This window comes from Centrocercus urophasianus, unplaced genomic scaffold (genome assembly GCF_019232065.1).
Source record: "Centrocercus urophasianus isolate 14NV4802_14NV808 unplaced genomic scaffold, USGS_Curo_1.0 seq_28, whole genome shotgun sequence".
Taxonomy (NCBI): Eukaryota; Metazoa; Chordata; class Aves; order Galliformes; family Phasianidae; genus Centrocercus; species Centrocercus urophasianus.
Genome location: NW_024884844.1, coordinates 4,142,292 through 4,162,264, shown reverse-complemented (window position 1 = coordinate 4,162,264; position 19,973 = coordinate 4,142,292). Strand labels below are relative to the sequence as shown.

Sequence of the window (19,973 nt, the reverse complement as noted above, 5' to 3'; positions counted from 1 at the left end):
TTTGTAACAGAAAATAAGCTTATGCTGAACTTAAATAGATTTGCCTTTGCAAGAAAGCCAGGGACCACTCCTCAGCCCTTTGTTGCTATCTTGAATTTCCTCCTTGCATCCCTTGGGCTTCTTAATTTGTTGCTTCATGATATTGCTTTTTCATGAGCCTGCAGGATTAACCCATGAGCCTCCCAGCCTCCTGCCCCTTTGAAGGATCTAGCAGGGCTCAGGTTTCAGATGAATTAGTGTGTGTTTGCACCCAGCAAACCAAGAAATGTCAGCAGCTCATGGCACTCCATTTGTGCCAACCTCTGCAGTTCTGGCTACCGTGCTGTTCCCCTCTCCTCGTGTCATTTGACTGCCTTTCTCCCATTTTCAGACATGGGACTTAGAACTGACAGTTCTAAATATGCAAAGAGCAGAAATGAGCACCACGGAAAGGGACAAAAAGAAAAGATCTAGCCAGTGTTTGAAACAAAGGAGAGCTGTGCACATTGTCCAGATGTGCTGCAAAGTCTTTTTTTTTTTTCCATTGCTTAGTGCAAGCATCACTGTTGCACTGAATTGTCTGGCACTTTTAAACACAGTAAATTTTCCCTTCGTGTATTTCTTTCTGGTTATATCAACCAACTGAGGTACAACCACCTAAAATTCCTTTTGCTAAATAACATGGAGCTGCTAAGACATTTATTTTATAGTACTCATAAAACTGGCACCACCAGTTCTGGCATATCTTTTTTTCTTCTCTGATCTGGTCTATATAAATGACATGGAGATGTCATTCTGGCTCCTGGAGATGAGGAGATCTGTCTCTTCTCTACTTGGCTCTGTGCTGCAGTGTGTTGATCAGCTTCTTTGGGTGCACAGAAGACCACATGGAAGACAAGTGCCAGTGTGAGCAGAACAACCTGTCCTGCTTGACCTGGCCATTTGGTCACGGTAGGGAGGTCTTAACCCCTATCCAACAAAAGCCATGCTTTCAGCATGTGGTACTGATAATACACACACACACACACACGCAAAAAAAAAAAAAAAAACAGTAAATGGATATTTGAGATGCTGAGACCTATGGCTGTTTCTAGTTTTATTTTTGCCGTTGCCACATCTGTGACATAGGGAGCATCAAGGAGAGTTTTACTGTGAATGATGGTTTTATGACTGTAGCCAAGTAAGGACTGTACAAGCTGACAAGAAACAGGAGAATACATCCATAGTCCTTTACTGCTGCCATTGTAAACAGCAGTGCTCTCCTTTTACAACAAACATGGCGACAGCAGCTATTCATTCAGTGAATGAAGGTATGTTGTCTCTAATGAAATTATTTTTCCTGATTTGTAAGGCAATATTTAATGCTCTCTGAGCACCTGTAAATGCTGCCTGTTGCTCTTTAGAAGGGAATAAGCAGGAACCAGATGGGAGAGCTTTTTTGTAAGTTTTATCCGCCTTTTAAAAATAATTGGTGAGAAGCTGTAAATCTTTTCAGTTGAAAAATTAAAAAGTGAAATACTTCAGAAACACTTCTAGTGGAGAGCCTATAAGCACTGCCTGTGTTCTCGCTGCGTAGGAGATTCACACAACAAGGCAGATTTATGTTTTATTGAAAACCTTGCTACTGCCCTTAGTTCTTTGCTGTAACTGACAGGCACTGAATACATTTCCATCTTCTTTCTGTTTTCAGGAAAAGATGGCACCTCTTCCCACCTGGTGACACCAGCTGCCTTTATCCCACCAGGATCCCTTATGAGGAATCCAGCGTATTCAGCAAAGTCAACGTTGCCAACCCTGATCTGAAACGCTTTCCTGAGTTTAGGAACACAACAGCCCATGTGGTCACACTCAGTCCAGGACAGGTACCATTCCCATATGGACTTTAATTACTTTAAAAATCCTAGTAAATGATTGAACTGACTAACAAAAGGCTGGGAAATCTCAGATTCCTTCCCCCTCCATTCTGTGCTCAGCTTTGATATGCAGTTCTCTCAGCATGGCAAGTTTCTTTGCTCACAGCAACTTTACAGGGGTTTTTGTGCAAAACCCACAAACATTTGGAGAGTTAGTTCAATAGACCACCCTATTCCATTACAGTTCTTACAATCACCTTCAATTTGTTGTAAATTTTTTCTTCAGTGATACTCTAACCCGTCTACTCTGAAATCAATACATTGCATAAAATTTTTCTGATTAATGAGCATGGAGAGCCAGCTAGGGAACTTATATTTGATAGCTGAGAATAACCTTCACCAGGGAACACTGGCCCAACTTGTTGCTTTAATAGTAGAGCATTATAATGATGATACTTGCATTTAAAGCACACACCATCCAGAGGTTTTATGATGCTTTACAGGGATGTGAGGGTATTACTAACCCTGTTTTACTTAGAAGGTTCAGTTAAAGTGCCTGACTTTGAGTCACACGCAGTCAGCAATATGAGAGAAGGACTTGTAATTCCTAGTCTCACACTGTAGCTATCCTCCTTCATTTAATGAGCATGGTCTGTATTTAGAGTGAATTACCCTTTTCTTTTGTTCAGCAGTACACATCCTTGTAAAGCACTCCAGTGCATCCCAAACAACCAAGCTTTTCGAAAGGAATTTTGCAGTCTGCATTGCTCCTAGCATCTTTTCTCTGTACTCCTGCCAGATGTTGTCATCTCTTCTGACTCACCAGCTCAACTCCTTGTGCGAGCATTCCCTCACCCCTAGCTGGCAAACCCAGCTGCCTTCAGCACTTGGAAGAATGGATTTTCACTAATCCAGATAACTTTGACCTGAAAAACACTGCTGTGGCAAACAGGATAGCTGTTCCAGTGAGAGGACACTGTCTATTGCCTGGTAACAATATGTTCTGCTGCTGGTACAGCTGCAAGTGGAAGGAAATCTATGACAAACTCGCACTGTTTGCACTGCAACTTTTAGTCACACTCCTGAAGCAGAATGATTATTGTTGCCATCTGCACTTTGTTAAAGTAATAGTATTTGATTATTTAAAAGCACAAAGGATGCATTTTTACTGTTAATAAAACCACCACATCCATTCAGCATTGCCTTATCCATGATCCTCAACGTTATTTCAATATAAAATTTCCTTTAGAATGATCAAGTATGGTAGTGAACCTTTAGTGTTCTAATCTTAATTAGGCTTAAAGGAATCAAAAATAAAACTTGCTAGGAAAGAAGATCTCGAGCCAGCCCAGTAATACAGGTTCTCTGTATTGCCACGAAGGAGGAGATGCTGTTTGGATTTCTGGGGAGCAGTGAGGTATCACCATCGTCCATTCTGACAGTGCCTTTTGGGTGATGCTGTGACCTCATCCAGCAGCTTATGGCACAGCTGGCTGGGGACTGCTGCTGTTCAGTGGGAAGGATTGACCTAGAAGAACTCCTTTGTTAAGGAGTGAGAGGATCCAAAATAACTGCAATCTTGACACAAGCTTCGCAGTTGGTTTCATGTAAATAAAGTTGCTTTAAAATTTGTGCTTTATTTTTCATCAGCTTCATTTTGTGGTAGTTTATAGCATCTGCACTCCTTCCCAGACAGTATGCAGAATATTTTGGATTAGATGCTGTAACAACGTAGGCTTGAAAAAAAATATAGACAAAGGTGTTCTTAGCTGTGCAGGAGAGTAGCTCCATGTAGGGGGATTGCAGCTTTGAATGCCGAAAACTTCATGTGTCTAACGCCACCTTCTGGTCGTTTTTTGCTATAAGCCATTTTTCTGCACCCATTTCAGACTAAAAAGCAGAATTCCTTTGTGTAGCATTGTACCAGTGCACAACGCTTACTTCGACTGCCTCCTTTGTGCCTTCTCACTACTTTCACTGTACCATTCAGCTCATGAGTTTTAGTCAGCCATGACTTTAGGTTTTATAAGGGTTCATTCTCTTCTCGCCCAGTGACTGGGGATGAACTTCCATAGTGGTATTAATGCCACTTCTGGTGGTACATTACAAATTATTCTCAATACAAATGATGATAGTATTTAGATAATCTATTTAAATAGGCAGCTGAGCGGTTCTGGAGCAGCAGCTGCACATGACCATATCCACAAAGTTACAAGCTCAAGTGCACTATAGGGGCTTCTTGTAAACATCTGGACATGGTCACCTATCATTGCAAGCACAGAGACTGGATGAAACCGTACTTAGACTGATGAGTTTTCCCCAAAGCATTGCTGTTTTAATCGATAAATTCCACAATAGTTGTAGGCTGCAGAAACCACCAGCTGGGTTTGGATCCACAGCTACAGCCATCACTAAGTTCCAACAAACAGCAGCACAGTTTCTCTCACTGTGCTCCTGCTGCAGCCTCACACCAGGGGATCCTGCCCAGCAGCCAGAGTGCACAGCAGTGCCAGCACACCTCTGCCTTCCCATCAGTCCCAGGCAAACACCAATCTTCACGAGGTCCTATGCATTTTGTGGTGGTTGTGCTTCATTGCCATGTTTGCAAATGGTCTGCCATTTCCTTCTTTCCCCCTCCCTCATCTTTTTCCTCCCATCACACACACACACTTTGATGCTCCCTTTTCTTCGGCATTTACCCAAATATCTTTTTCTAATGAGCAGGAATTTCTTGGTATAATATTTCACTTCAGGGATGCGCTCCTTTTTTTTGAAGCAATTCCACCTTTGCCCTACCTTTGCACTGTATCAAGTTAATCACATCCATTGAGAATTTAAACCTGTTCTGTACTCTGTGCTGTACAAGTCTGCAGCACTGCTGCACTTACTCTCTCAACTGCTGTTTTGATTTTTTTCCTCCTCTTAGAGTCTAGAATTTCATTTTTACCTTTTCTGATATTTCTGTCCCACTTTAGCCTCATGCTATATTTGCCTATTGCTAGCCTAAATATTAGAATTATCTGATTGGTTGCTATTTAGATTGGTATCTTCCCAACCCACAGAGCTCAATGCACTCCGCAGAAAGCAGACAAATGCTAGATCATCTGTGAGCTTGGGATGACTCTGTTTTGCTTTTGCACCTTTCATTTTCCCCTGGGAAATGCTCACCACATTTTTTTTTTTAAATATATTTCCTATTTCAGTGTGGTTGCAAATGTAGTTAAATCTCTGCCCTATATTCATAAATATGGAAGTCTGCTTGTTTTGTTGGCAAATGGATATTTGATGGATTGTTTGTTAGTGGTTCCCCCCCACCAATCAAGCTAGAAGAATCCCACTCTGCTTCTCTCTGCTGGGTTATTGTTCTGTCTTTGCTAGTTCAGCTGCTCCTCACAGCTGTATTTTTGCTTTTAATCACTTTTTCCATTTCTTCATCTCCTTAAAACGCTAGCCTCTTTGCATTTTGATAATCTCAATTCTCTTGTTGCCATAAATCTTGCAAGGAAGGAGCCAGTTGTTTGAAATCAGCACTTACTATAGAAACTACACCACCCTGTAATGTACAGCAACATCTTCCAGGCTTCATCATTACAACCTGTCATTTGGATGGCACCTAGACTCTTTAACAGTGGGTGTAGTGTAAGAATCCCTATTAAAGAGATGAGTCCTGGTTTTTTGTCCAATTCTGCAGTCAGAACGTGGGCAAACACTTGCTAACACAATCCAATTGCAGCTAATGCAACTCCACTCTTGATTGAAGGTGTAGGTTTGTGTGTGATAAAAGCTGAACTACTCTGAAACTTGTTCTATGTGAAATAAAAATCATGGTTTCGCTTTAGTCTGCATAGGGTTTCATACTCTTGTGGATGCATCATCCTGAGGGATGTGGTTAGTAGGCATGGTGGTGATGGGTTGATGGTTGGACTTTGTGATCTTAGCAGTCTTTCCCAACTTCAATAATTCTGTAAGAATTAATCAGACTGATATTTGTTGAATAACAGCCTTCCATAATCCTATCTGCAACACATTTTTGAATCCTGAACTCCATACTCATGTATAGTTTTGGGGGTTTTTTTTTTTTTGGTTTTTTTTGGTTTTTTTTGTTTTTTTTTTTTTTTTTTTTTTGGTTTTTTTTTTTGTTTGTTTGTTTGTTTTTTTGTTTTGTTTTGTTTTAGTGCAAACAATGCCTGCCAGCCTGTGTATTTTTTGCTAGTCACCCTTTCAGCTCTGACTTCTTAGTGCCTCTTTGGGTAGGCTGCCTTTGCAGTGCCTCACCTCCGTAGCTAAATCCTGCTTTGGTAGAGGGGACATCTCCCAGCAGACAAAGTGTTGCAGCTAACCAGGTATCAACAGTAAGCAGTGTGATGCATTGGTTTGTTAATTCAGACATAGCTAATTGCTTTTGATGCTTGCAACCACATCTCTAATTAAGCAAAGCATTTCATTTGTTCTACAGCAGGCCTGGACCTCGCCACCAGTGACACGATTGATTTTCCCTTTTCTCTTAATTCCTTCCTTCCCAATTTTATATGCTATACTGGATTAAAATGCGATTTACAAACAGTTTTGACCTTCAGATAGTCTGTGCTTTTATTTTTTTTTTTCCTGCTTGACTGGAATTAAACCTGTGGAGAACATTTCTGCCAGTGGCCCACAACCGTCCTCTAAACACTTACAGGACTGGGGCCACAGGCACTGTTCCCTTCACAGGCATTTTGTCATTAGCCATGTTTTGGTGTAATAAAGCATGGGCTCCTTAGCTAGCAGAGCATTCTTTTCAGTAATTTGTGCCTAGCAAGAAAAAAAATTGGCTGTGATTCAGATACAGATCATTGCTTCAGTTTCCCCATTCTCAAGTATTTTTATCCATCTCTGACCATTTTCTTTCCCTGTCAAAAACATCTTTTATGCTTTTCTTGATAGCTCTATGTTAATCTAATGTTCAGCAATTTGAAATGCTTGTACTATATCATCAAAACAACATTAATGTCTTTGTACCATAAAAGCCATGGGTAAGAATCAATTTTATGTCACAGCTATCATCCTGATATAGCTGTAAAGCTCTGATCTAAACTAGATTGTCATGATTTCTGGGACACTCTCCTTAAAAGTCTTATCTACTGAAGGCGACAAGTTTAATACAGGTAATTATTTACTGGAATTGGAGCTGCACGTTGTTAATCACCTAGATTAGCTTTAGGATACCTACTTTCAGGGGAAGCCAGCTGGCAGCCCTTCTAAAGGAAGCGGGAAGCTTCTCTATTGGAGAGTCTACAAAGGAATACTTGCTTGGCTGAGGCTTCCCCCAAAATCCTGCTCCACAGCTATACCAGCTGCTATCCCTAGTACAGCTGGACTTCATTTATCTAGAGCAGTGAAAAAGTTACTGTCCTGCTTCACATGGGAAGATTTTGAACAAGAGACAGTTCAAAGTCATGCCCACTTCTGATGTGAAAGTAATGACAGTAGTAGAGGGGGCATTTAAGTCTTAGGGAAGGGCTGTCTAGAAGAAATAACGATCACCTCCCACCCCCTAACTCTATTCCTTGCCTCATTCTGCCTCTACATACCACACCACCTTGATTAAAACACCTGAGCTTTCTTCATCCTTCTTCTAGTACCTAACATACTGTCTCTGATTCCAGGTCCTGCTTGTTCCCAGACACTGGTGGCACTATGTGGAATCCATAGACCCCATCACTGTCAGCATAAACTCCTGGATTGAACTGGTATTTCCCCTTTAAAAAAAAAAAATAATCACAGTGCTGCAGCATTTCTATGCATGCATATGTTATAAGAAGTCAGAAAGCTGGCAAACAATCCTGCCCCAGATCTCATGACCTCATGAGCCAATTTGAGTTATTTCAACGTGCTATGTTACAACTACATTGCTTCTTTCGTCCTCAGGGATGCCAGAAAACTTTGCAGAATTGCATATTCTACTGACATCAATTGTCAGCCTCCACTAAATACAGCTATGCTTTGCCAGTGGCAAATCTAAGTCGAGTATTTTTCTAAAGAAGGGAGAAATAGATCTCTAATACAAACAGTGATAAGAATGATCTGGACAGAGGAATGATGCCACCCAAGCTGTGTTTCAGCTGTATGGGATCTTCAGGTATCAACATCAAAGCATTTTGTCTCTTGCCTGTCTGGTTCAGCATGGTAGGCTTTGCTGTATTCACTGCTGGTGAGGGAAGAGCCTTTGGGGATAGAGCTTTTCCTGAAGAGCCTTCCAAAGTTACAGACCTGAAGCCCCAGTTCAGTACAAGATATATGCAACCTCAGTCAGGCAATGAGTTAAACACATGTTAAACTTCTCATGGCTGATTTCTCATGGACTAACCAGCATCGTGAAAAATACAGGATGACAAACACCAGTTTCACCTCAAGCACATGCTTACATGCAAAACTAATTCAGAATTTAAATTAGACCCATGCAATAGAAAGAGGATGGCAGAGGATGTCTGAATTTTCATTCCTGATAGTTTTGATTTGCCTAGAGTTGGATTTTTTCATGTATTTAATTAGTTTTCTTTTCCCTAGGCTCCAATTTTTTCTCACTCATGTCACCTAGTATGTATGGGATGGCTCCAGGGATACCACCTCAAAGCTACAGCAGGTTTTTCTGATTCAAATTGCTCCATCATTAATCCTAGTTTAATATTGAAAAAGGCCCTTTGAAATGGCTTGTGAAAGCCACCTCACTAAAATGCTTTTTGCATTTTTTTGCACTATTATTAGACTGAAAATCTTGAGGGAGGTGAACACATTCGTTCAGCTGCTGTTCAAAGACTTCAAAACATACTTCTCATGCCACCTTCAAACCAAGCCTTTGCAAAGCAGAGGCAAACTTGGGCGTTTTCCTCACGGAGAAATTTTCCAGATGAGACTGTGTACTTAGGAAGGACAGCAGGCCCATAGTCTACCTGAGCTCGTACAGTCAGACTGTAATCTAGCACCAGAGAAAGCACCAACACTATTCCTGCACAACCATTTAAGCCTGCCTTAAACTTGGCAGCTTTGAAAGTAATTTAAAAGAACTGGCTGTGCACCCTATGCTCAGAAAGACCTCGATGTCAGCACACACTTGTGCCCTAAGCTGTGCCTCACAAACAGTATAAACTGCTCGACCTTTCTGGTCATAAAAGTCTTGCTGAGATCCTGTTGGTGACAACAAGAGCTGTGTGTAGATGACATCATGAGCAGAGGAGTGTTGGATTTTGCTCATGAGTAACCTCTACCTCTCCCCCAAGAGGACGATATGAGAAGCAACCAAACAGTTGCAACCTAGGTGAAAGGTTCTTACAGGTGCTGTGCCTGCAGATGATGGTAGTGCTGTAAGGTGTTGGGTAATCTACCTATAGCCAATTCTGACATGGATGCTGAGAGACAACATTGAGAATGTTTTCATTACCAAATCAAGCAGTTCTTGCTTGCAGCTGTTACCAGCTGCTTTCATACTGACAGATGTGAATCATGCCAACATTTACAGTCCTAGCGAGACCATTAATTATATTGGCAGGTCTTTAGAGGAGAACTTTAACTTGTTTTCAGCTGGATGTGAGCTGTTCAAAGCACTCCATGCTTCCTAACATGCTCTGATGCAATCAGTACAGCCTTGTTATCCATGATACCAGAATAAATCCCAAGAGTGCAACACCATAAATAACTTCCACATGTAGATTAAAAAAAAATAAATCAATGTTTTGGGGACTTGTTATGTAAGACCATTAATAAATAAAGCACCCTCAGCTATCCCAAATTCTACTCAGGGGTCCCCAGATGAATTACTGCCTTCAACACTCATAGCAGCAAGATGCTTGGATTGCTTGACATGTTCCCTGAAGCCACAATTAGGCAGTGCAGAGTTGTCTGTTGACTAGGTTACGTCTTTCTTCCAAAAACCTGTATGCCTAAGCATCTCAACAAAACCAAATTTATGTATCCACTCCTCGACATCTGTCACTGAAGTCACTGAACTAAATCTTGTTCAGTCTTACCTCCTTTCACATACAACAAAAACAACACAACTAAATGTGAAAGTAAAAGGAGATCTTATTTCTGCCATCCTAACTGGTACCCAGCTGCCCAGTGGGATGATGGAGAAAGTGAAGGTCTGAAACAAAATGCTAGCTACTGACTTGATTTTTAATTTGAGCAGTTATAGGGAATATGTTTTTCCTTCTGCTAATGTTTGAAGCTGCAGCAGTATATTAACTTCTGTTTCTATCACGTGACACAGCATTTTGTTAAGTCTGAGCCTTGCTTTTGCTCATCTGGAGACGCAGATGGTCGCTGCCTTTTCCTTTGTTTTAAGTTCTTAAATTAGACTTCATGTGTAGATATATAAAATTTGCTATATGCTTTCATGGTCCTTCTAGTCCTAAGGAGGCCTATAAACGCATATATTAAATGCTAACTTTGCATTGTGATTTCAAGCACCAGATTCAATTAATAGAACACTAATACAGAAAAATAATTATATATACACTGAAATCCCCCCCCCCCATCTTTATCGGCAGAAGTAGCCACACCAAAGCCTGTGCTGCTACACGAGAGCTGTATGCATGAATATGAATTTCAGAAATCTGCAGCCTTTCAGCTACCTTACATACACAAACATGGCTTTCAGACTAAGGTCATCCATTTGGTTTTTCCCACCATCTTCCAGCATCCTGTAGAGATCCAAGTGCTGACCTGTCTGCAACGCTTTCTATTCTCCCGAGGCAGGATGCAGATCACGAAGCCCGCGTAGAAGAAGCAATAACTAGAACACTGGTATGTGCCCTAAAATCAGCAGAGAGTTCCAGTGATGGAGATCCCTGGCTAAATCCCACTGAGGTAAGCGCTCTCCTGCTCTCTTATAACAGACAGAGCATAGAATTACTGACATTTTGCTTAACTCTGCATTTCTGCTGCCTGAAAGAATTTTAAATTCCTTCCTCTTGTGTAGGGATAACAATCCACAGAAGGTAATTGTGCAACACTGAACTGAAACATTCCCCCTTTTAACTGAGTGCATTTTGGGTTTTTTCTTAGGTTGAGGCAACATCCCATGAAATCAATCTTCAGTACCTGAATCAAGCAGTGTCTGCATATTTCAAGTGTCAGAAGGCAAACGTGTCAGAGCAGGCACATCCCAGCAGCACTGGAGCAGAGCAAGAGACAAGAGCCTCACGCAAGAAGAGGAAAAGGCAAGTTAGCTGGGAGCCAGAGGACTGCCAATTACTAAACCATGAGTTCAGCTCTTCAACATTTAAAGCAGAAAAGTTACAGAAAATACCTTTTGGGCCTCATCTCATTCAAGTTTTACCGCAGTCTCAAGAAACAAGCTCTGCGGGTGCAGTTGCAAGTGACGATAGAGATCTTCACCATGAAAATGAAGGAGGACATTTTGGAAAATTACACTGCACCAGGAAGCTATTGGTAATGAGTAATGACTGCAGAATGCCTGCAAATCAAATGGATTCAGACAATAGTCCCAATGCCTCGCAGGCAGCCCTTTCCACCAATGATTTGCTGGACTGCCTGGTTAATCCACATGTCATCAGGTTAGTGGCTCAGCTGCTCTTGGAGAGAGCAAGAGTTTAATGCCAGAGCACTTCATTTTTGAAATAAAGAAATCAAATTTCAACCTTGTTCTGTGTCCTTAATAATAGAGTGTTTTATTTTTATTTCAAATACTTCTTAAGATACAAACACTGGTATTTGGTTAAGTGTGAGAATGAAGCTTGAGCTGAAAGAATAACTGGTTCATAAGGGATCTGGAAAGAAAGGTATGAGTAATCAGAGTTCCTCGTTGCAGAAGGAATATACACAGTTGTAATTCCATCTTGTTGCATGGATTTTAATACTTTATACACCTCCAAGCATCTGCGCATCTTAAAAAAAAACAAACCATGCTTTTCATGTCTTCTGTTAACATGCCAAATAGTCCCAGTGGGGTTGCATCACCACAACACTACCAGAATTTAAGAAGCAGTTCTACTGATACAGTTCATGCTTGCACACTGGTATTGCTAGGGCAAAAGGATTCAAAATAGGCTAGAAAATGTCTTGGTCACATCTGCTGCCTTTAGTGGCTCGCCAGGCTCATAGGGAGCAGGCTATCAAGTAAGGCAGCACCATTTAGGTACATTGGCAAGTATCAAAGGAGACATGCATCAATGACACCCCACTTCAGACCCATCATTGCACTTGTTTCTGACTGACCACAGGAACAGGGCACAGAGATCACTGCTGCTGCTGGGACCATTTGCACTGGGGAATAGGGCAACAAACATTGTTTCAATTCACTGAGCAAAAGTAATCTTGCAGTGAAATAGGCAGTGAAATGGATATATGTGTGGGAGGAAAAGCAGGAAGAAGAAAGAAGAGGAGAGCAGCACCACCTTTCCTATACCTGAGATATAGATATAAGCTTCCTTAGCTTAACTCCCCTACAGCATACCCCCAGTATCTACACTGAATGTTTTCTCTCTTGGCAGTCAGAATGACACTCTTGTAAAGGCTAAAGGCTCACACAACATTTCAAAGGTCTCTGCAGGACTCACCCCACAGGCAGAGGCTCCATTACCCACATGGAGGACCTGTCTAGGGGAGGCTGTTACAACAAGGCTGAAATGCATGCATTCAGAGACATCGCTCACCGCTCTGAACAAATACCCTCTGTCTGGGGAGAGCTGCATTTTATGCCTGTCCAGGTGCAGCCCATGATTTAAGAGCCAGACTGTGGCCAGAAACCATTAGCAAAGGGGACAGGGAGAAGAGAGCAAGGCTGTTTATGATGCAAGGCAAAAGCACCAGAAGGACTTCATGTCTCAGAGGCATAATATAAAATCACACTCATATACTCAGCACACAGAGGTAGAAAGAGAAATGACCACAAATTTAGCAAGTCACGTATGGCAAATGGCCCACAGGCCAATAAGAGAAATTTATAGCTCTGACCAGATTCACAGGATACTGAATAACATGATTTCTGACTCCATTTCTAAATTCATGGCCACTCTGTGGAGAAGCTTGGACAAGTTTCTACATATTCATAGTGTTAAAAATAAATGATTTCTGACCTCTTCATTGACAGCCCAGCTCAACAGAGAACAGGAAACTCACCTCTCCAGCAGCTGCAAGGAAACTGCTTTGCTCTGCAGTCACCAAGAAAACTTCCTCCCCTGGAAAGTGTTCTCTCCTCTCTGTCAGCAATGGGTATAGCAACAGCTGAGCAGGGGGTGGCCTAAAGCCATCACTGGCATGGTTACAGAAGTGATACACTCCTTATCTCTGCTACAGTGCAAAACTGGCACCACATGGCTGGACATGGAGGCTAGAGCCATGCTGCAGCCCAGGGGCCTGGCCTGTGTGGTCAACCCTCCCATGTGCAGGCTGCCCCACTGCCCAATGGAGACCCGTCCCCCAACATTCCCATTTCTCAGCACTCCGCTCTGGCTCCCTTCACTCCACAGAGCAGCTCAATTGCAGAGCTGTGATATATGTTACAGTACAGCATTAGCCATAAATGGACATTTTCACTGATAACAAACTTAGCACCCTGACGGGCAGAGTAAGTTGTTCTGCATTGCCAACTGCCCTTTAAAAGTTAAAGCAGTGCTTCAAATCAGTACCTTCACCTGCCAGTAAGCTCCTTGCTGCATTTGTCTGCTACAAGCATAAATGGCTCAGGTGTGTGATATGGGAGCACTCCTTCGGTGAACACTCCTGACTGGTTGATGAGGAAAACTATTGCAAAAGGGTTTTACCACCCAGTTCAGTTGAACTTGGGAAGAAAGGGAAACCAGTGCTGTGTTCCTCCATGTTCTTTTCTATTCTCACATCCATTTCAGCTGTGCCGGGCTCTGTAGCACTGCTTACCTATCTAGAGAGGCAGCATGCTAGAAAACAAGCTGCTCACTCCTTGTTCAGCATATGGGTTGGAGTTCCTCAGTGAAATCCAGTGCTGTGCATGTAGAGTGTGAACTTTGCTCCTTCCAGAGCTCTGCTGAAATTGCCCCAGCAACAAGCTTCGATCCTGTGCAATGACCCATGCAAACCACTTCACGAAGGTCTGAAGCAGACACTGCAAGTACCAAGAACTTTTAAACCCAATTTCCAAGCAGAGGAGGTAGGCCCATAACTATGATGAAGGTCACAAAGGTGGCTTGCAAAAAGGGTTTCTCTCTCCCTGGGGACTGTTCAACTCACACAGAGCCATCTCTGCCTCATCAGCCCCAGCTCTGAATTGCTGCAGCATCCAGAGGGTTACATTTCTTCCCTGATTCCTTCCCCCAGCACTGCCATGCCCCCTCCTCCTGGCCCATGGAGGACACCTGGCAGCAAACCTCACCTTTCCCACTTAACCAGTGCTGGGGCACAGCACATGAATCCATTCCAATTAGCAGCAGCCCCAACAAAGCAGGCTAGAAAACCATCATTAAAATGAAAAATGATGTTGTATAAACAGAAGGCAGAACAAGCAGGGCCATAACACAACTCATTGCCATTCCCAGACAAATGACCCCATAACTTACACAGACCTCAATGCAACAAGCAAGCTCTAGCCTGGTTCCCTCAGGAAGACAATGCATCACCTCTACCCCATTCTGAATTTGCTCAGAGCTTTGGCTTTTTCATCCAGAGAGCTTAGGGTTGCTCCAAACAATGCTTTCTGCCTTCTGCTGTGAAGCAACTGCTCATTGAAATGGGGTTTAATTCCGTGTTTTCTATGGCACTGACTAGAAGCTGAAGTCTTACAAGCACTCTGAGAAGAAGCACCATGCCACAGTCTGTTAAAATCAAACCCATCCCAGTTGTCATAGCAGAGAAAGGAGGAGATGACCAAGGAGGTCCCTCACACTTTTGCCTCATTAAGGAGTCAACACAAAAAGCAAAGTAGTAGTATTTGCACATTTTCAGGATGTACTTTGAACAATAAATCCTGTCACGCATAGTGAAGTCAAAAACATCTCACATCTGCCAAAAAGCAATCAGGACCAATTAATGAAGATGTAATTTCCCCAGCTGCTGCTGTTAACGTAACTCACAGCATTCCCAGCACCAGGGATACAATTAATCCAGTTAGCACTAGCACACAGAGCTGCCTATGCCCACAGGGTCAGGGCTGGTCCTCACCCTTCCGTAAGAGCTGCTGGGGATCTCTGGGCACCAGCCAGAGCCTCTCCTATAGGGAGCACTACAGCCCTGACCCTGCACAGGCACACACATGAGTTGTGCAAGAGCACAGCAAAGATAAAACAACCCATCCCGCATGCTTTTTGCAGCCCCTTTTCCTGATTCACACCACACACAACAACTACCTCCATAGATACTCAAAGCACAGCAACTCACCGTTAGCAGCAGGACAAGGTGGGTGCAGTCATAGCAGGGCTTCTGGCAGGTCCCAAGCACAGTCTTCGCAGGGAGCAGGTAGGGCTAAGGGGACAGCACCATGCAGCTCACCCACAGCACCAAGGGAACAAAGCACAACACCCCCAACACAGAGCTGCTCTCCAGGGCTGAGTTTAAATAAGGCCCGTGGGTGGGTGTAGGCCCAGGTGAGGCCATTAAGGCCTGAGGGGCTCCTCCTGCAGTGCTGTAGCAGGTGGGAGCCATCAGTGCAATGAGATGCTGCAGGTGCTGGCTGAAGACAAAGGGGAGAACCTATAAGAGCCTCCTGCAGCCCCAGCTGTGACTGAGTGTTGAGGCAGGATCACAGCCAGGGCCTCAAGGGGTGTCCTGAGGGGGGTTTCTGGGTTGTTTTAGTCATTGCCCCCAGTAGAGTCGCTTAGAAAAGTCATGGCCAATGGGGAGCTGATTTCTCTGGGAGCACCTGGGAACTCCTGGGGCACAGGAGAGTTTCACCCAGCTCATACTCATAAGCAGGGACCACCAGCACTTGAAATATTTGATTTAACTCAAATCACTTGAAAATACTGGGCTTAAAAATGTAGATAAGCCACTGGGTCAGAAAAGCAAGATGTGCTAATGGAGGTACAGACCCCTCCAAGCCTGCCCGTAGTTTTGCAATTACCCGATACAGTCACACAGGTGAGATTGCTCACGTTAATTAAAGCATCTGAGCTCCTGCTGCAATAGTGGACTTTAGCTGTGGAATTGTACAGCAGTAGTTGAACAGCCACTGCTTTGATGCAATTAAGAAAGAAGCAGGGAATTGATGAGTGCTTCCAGAGAGGGCTGGGACCTGCTGCTGGCTCCCTGAGCGGCCACGGGGGAAAGTGGACACCATGTTTCTGTGTTACTCCTAATGCATCTCTTGTCCCCCTGGAAAGACCCGTAGCTTCTCCATCCTCACCTTGTGGCATTCATCCCTCTGTCTTCCTCCCTGGTTTTGCTCAAGGGATGTGATTTGCTGCCCAAGCATGGGGCCATGGTGCTGCACCCCAAAAGGTGCCGGGTGCTCTCCATTCCTGCTCTGCACAGCACAAATAATAGCACGCACAGCACACACAGAGGTGCCTCCTTGAACAGCTTTCCTTTTTCTTCTCATGCCACAGCAAGTCTTTTATTCTCACGGCTACAGAAAATCAATGCCTCTTTTCAGTTAAAAGTCCTGGCTTGAAACTTTCGGTGCCTTGAATCATCCTCCTGTGACCAGAAGGCCATCAGAGTCTTCCCAGTGCAGGGAGGCAGTGGATAGCACTCAGCCCTGTGCCAAGCACCCCAATTCTGACCCCACCAAGCCTTATCCCAGCTTCAACCAGGTGCACCTTTACATGGAAATGGACATATTTCCCATCAGCTGGGAGAGAAGCAGAAAGCTGGAGGTGTGAGTGGCCCTTCAGTCCTCAGGAGCGAGTTCTAACAATTGCAAGAGCAATGCTGATCATTTTCACTGATGAAAATGCAGTCTTCTAAATGGTTTCTCAAACAATTAATAGAGAAGTCAAATAACCCAAATGAATGATAACGTTTTAAAGTAATTATTTGCTGCAAATGAACACAAATGATTTCAATATATAACACATTAGCTGCAGCAGCTGGGAAATCCATCATGATTCGAGGTGTGCTCAGTGCTGGGGACCTGCCTCAAATCTTTCTGCAGCCATAAATTCTCATTTTGTTCCCTCTAATATAAATGCTGTGCGGATTTTCCTTCCAAGCTCACGGCAAGCTTTTCCTTTTGTCACTCCTCTGCTCTCCTTTGCTTTCTGCTGTCTCAATGGAGGAAAGCACTGTGCAGGATGCAGACTGGCCGTGAGGCTCAGCTGCCCTAAAGCCTTTTCCTTTGCTGGAGAAGCAGTTTGGGCACATTGATGGGGAGGTGCAGTGGGGGCACCTCTCCAAGCCCCAGCTGGGGCCGCATCTCAGCCGCTGGCCGCAACCCAGCCTCTCCCGCATTGCAGGGACCTCCAATCACATTGCCGAGCAGGGACCAAACTTCAAATCAATCATGGGGACAGATATTTTGTGGGCATAATGCAGTCTCGTCCACTTGATTTGATCACAGCCTGATTATATTACACTCCCTCACACCTCTCTATTTGGATGGAAGGAGCACACTTCCCAGCTTTTATTTTCATCCTTCCAGGCAGCCAATACCGAGTAATACAATCAGCAGTGACAGAAAGTTTGTTTCGATTAATGAATGAGAGAGAGAAGTTCTGGGGGAACGAGAGAATGGAACAGCAGGGTTGTAGGATGCTGGTGATAACCTGGGATGACTGGGGCTAATTGTGCCAATTCTTGTCACCCACAATTTCCCACGCTAACCTGGAGGGTTGGAGATGTCTCAGCTGCTCATGGTGTTGGTTTTGCCACTTCCTCTGCCAGCCAAGTTTAAGGTCCCTCCCACATCTGAGGACATTGTGGACAGCAAGTGATGATGAGGATGGGAAAAAGCTTTATCCATGCTGTGGCCTGCCATGCTCATCCCAGAACAGGCGGGGTCCCAGAGTGCTCTGCCAAACTGAAACATCTGGAACAACCCAAAACACCAGCTACTGGGGGAAGTCCTTATCCTTTTCTTATTTATTCCTAAGAGCTGAATTTTTAGTCCAAGGAGCCCTGAGGTAGTCTCAGAGAAGACCCTATGAAACCTGCTCCGTGGAGAACAGAAGTTCAGAAATAATGGGAAGCTTTTATCCACAGCAAAATCTTTGCCATAAAACTTCATAAAGTGCATTTCTTCTACAGTGGGTCCCCGGGGGCCTAAAAAATAAATATCTGAGGATTCATGCAGTAGTAAAAGTCGATAAAAGTCTTTGAAGCAAATGGGCTATTGAGGAATTAGGTATGGGAATGAATGGATGGATTCCTCTACAAATCTCTTCATAGAGGTGCTGTGACATAATGAAGACACAGTAGGTGCATTAGGAAAAAACCCCACTTTAATAACGGCCGTACCTTACGGCTTTTCCTAAAGAGGCGGCTTGCCGGATGGGAAATCCTCTCCATGGCTTTCAGTGGGTGAAGAGATGGAAGGAGTCGACGAGACCCAGACCACGAGGTGGTGCCAGGAGGATGCAGGATGCACCCGGGGCTGCTGCCCGCGGCCCTGTGTCTGTACCCATGCATGGTGTCCCTGGGTGTCACCCGTGTCCCCGGTGCTGCAGCACCACAGATGGACATCGCTCTCGGCTTTCATTATCATCAGCTTCAGTTTTTCCAAGGAAATGCCAGGCCTCTATAAACCCCCTCTGCTGACTGCAGAGCTCTGGGAAGGGTTTTGGCTGAGCAAGCGTTTCTGTCGCAAATCTAAATATTTATGCTACAGCTGTGTAAACAGTCAAAACTCAAAGGGTTTTTATTTTTAACGTCCCTGATTTCCAGCAAGGGATTGGGATGGATGTAATGTGTGGAGTCGGGCATCTTCTTCTGTCACTTATTGCATGTTGGTGCCAATCAGTCTCCTCTCGGAAGGAGTTTTGCTATAATGATTTCTATGGCAAATCCAGATGGAGAGGAACCAGATGATTGTTACTTTATGTCGTGTTGTCTATCTGGACACCAAACGTCCATCTGCTTGAGTACAGCAGCTCAAAAATACACCACATTAAAAAGTAAAAATAAAGCAGGCTGTCTTTAAAACGTGGTGTTAGCAGGGAGAGAAGTGATTCCCTGCATGCTGCAGAAGGACACGTCAGCAACCTCAGCACGGCCCCACGGCCTCAGCTCACCAAGATGTGATGCACGGGCTGTGCATGTCTTTGCTCCCCAGGGCTGTGAGAAAGCCAGTGGCAGTGGGATGCTGCAAACACACAAGCATGATGTTCAATGGGAACAGCACAAATAAAGTGGTGGACATTCAGTGACCCCACGAGGAGCAAAGGCGCTGCCACACCAGCAGCACAGCTCTCCAAAAGCCTGTTCTAAGGAGACACAGCACTCCACTTCCCTGGAGAAAATCGATGCTTGTTTACGTTACTATCCTCCAATCCCTGTTTTAAAGTAATTCATGGCATAGCCAACACTATTAATTTTATTAAACTGTTATTAGTGGGCAGATATTATTCTGCTCCATTGATCTTAAGTTGATGCAATTACCAGTTGGGAATCGAGCACCATATGTCTGGAAGTTTCAGCTCTGTTTGTAACCTGAAGCTGTACAGCACAACTGCACCCAGGCAGATGCTGGTGATGGAAACTGGGGAGCTGCTGATTTCCAGGTGGATCCAAAACAAGCGAGGAACTGCCCACATTTTATAACTTAAACCCTTTTAAAGGGGCGGCACTTCTATTAAGGCTGGATCTGAGCTATACATCAATGGAGAAATGTACTCAGGTATTCACCTCAAGTCTCCTAGGTTCTGTAGTCCATAGAAAGCTCATCATTGTGGATTACTGGCTAACTCAAGCACCTGCTGCTATGAGCAGGGAGTTTCTACAGATACAGCTTCTTCTCTCTGCACAGAAAAGGCACCAGTCACCAGGAAAGGATCACGTCCAGCTATTTTGCTCTGCATGCAGAGGACAAATCTCACTTAGAGGCTTCAGGTCACATCTTAAAGCTGTATTCACAGGGAAAAATTGGGTTTGTTCAGTCAAAACCAGACACTCAAATAATGGAATAGAATGGAGAAAAGAGATATTTCCTGTGCTACGGTCTTGTAATGTTAAATGAAGGGTGGATGAATGGATGGATGGATGGATGGATGGATGGATGGATGGATGGATGGATGGATG

General features: G+C 43.9%; 1 protein-coding gene across 1 annotated transcript in view; it reads left to right on the top strand.

Moving 5' to 3' along the window:
• Nucleotides 1–11,475, top strand: part of HSPBAP1 (HSPB1 associated protein 1) — a 32,895-nt gene extending 21,420 nt beyond the window's left edge. The window contains exons 5-8 of the mRNA XM_042827042.1: nucleotides 1,670–1,841; nucleotides 7,478–7,561; nucleotides 10,566–10,676; nucleotides 10,875–11,475. Coding sequence (XP_042682976.1) covers nucleotides 1,670–1,841; nucleotides 7,478–7,561; nucleotides 10,566–10,676; nucleotides 10,875–11,426 — 919 coding nt within the window. The 3' untranslated portion in view covers nucleotides 11,427–11,475. The remainder of the gene's footprint in view (nucleotides 1–1,669; nucleotides 1,842–7,477; nucleotides 7,562–10,565; nucleotides 10,677–10,874) is intronic.
• The last annotated feature ends 8,498 nt before the right edge of the window (nucleotides 11,476–19,973 follow it).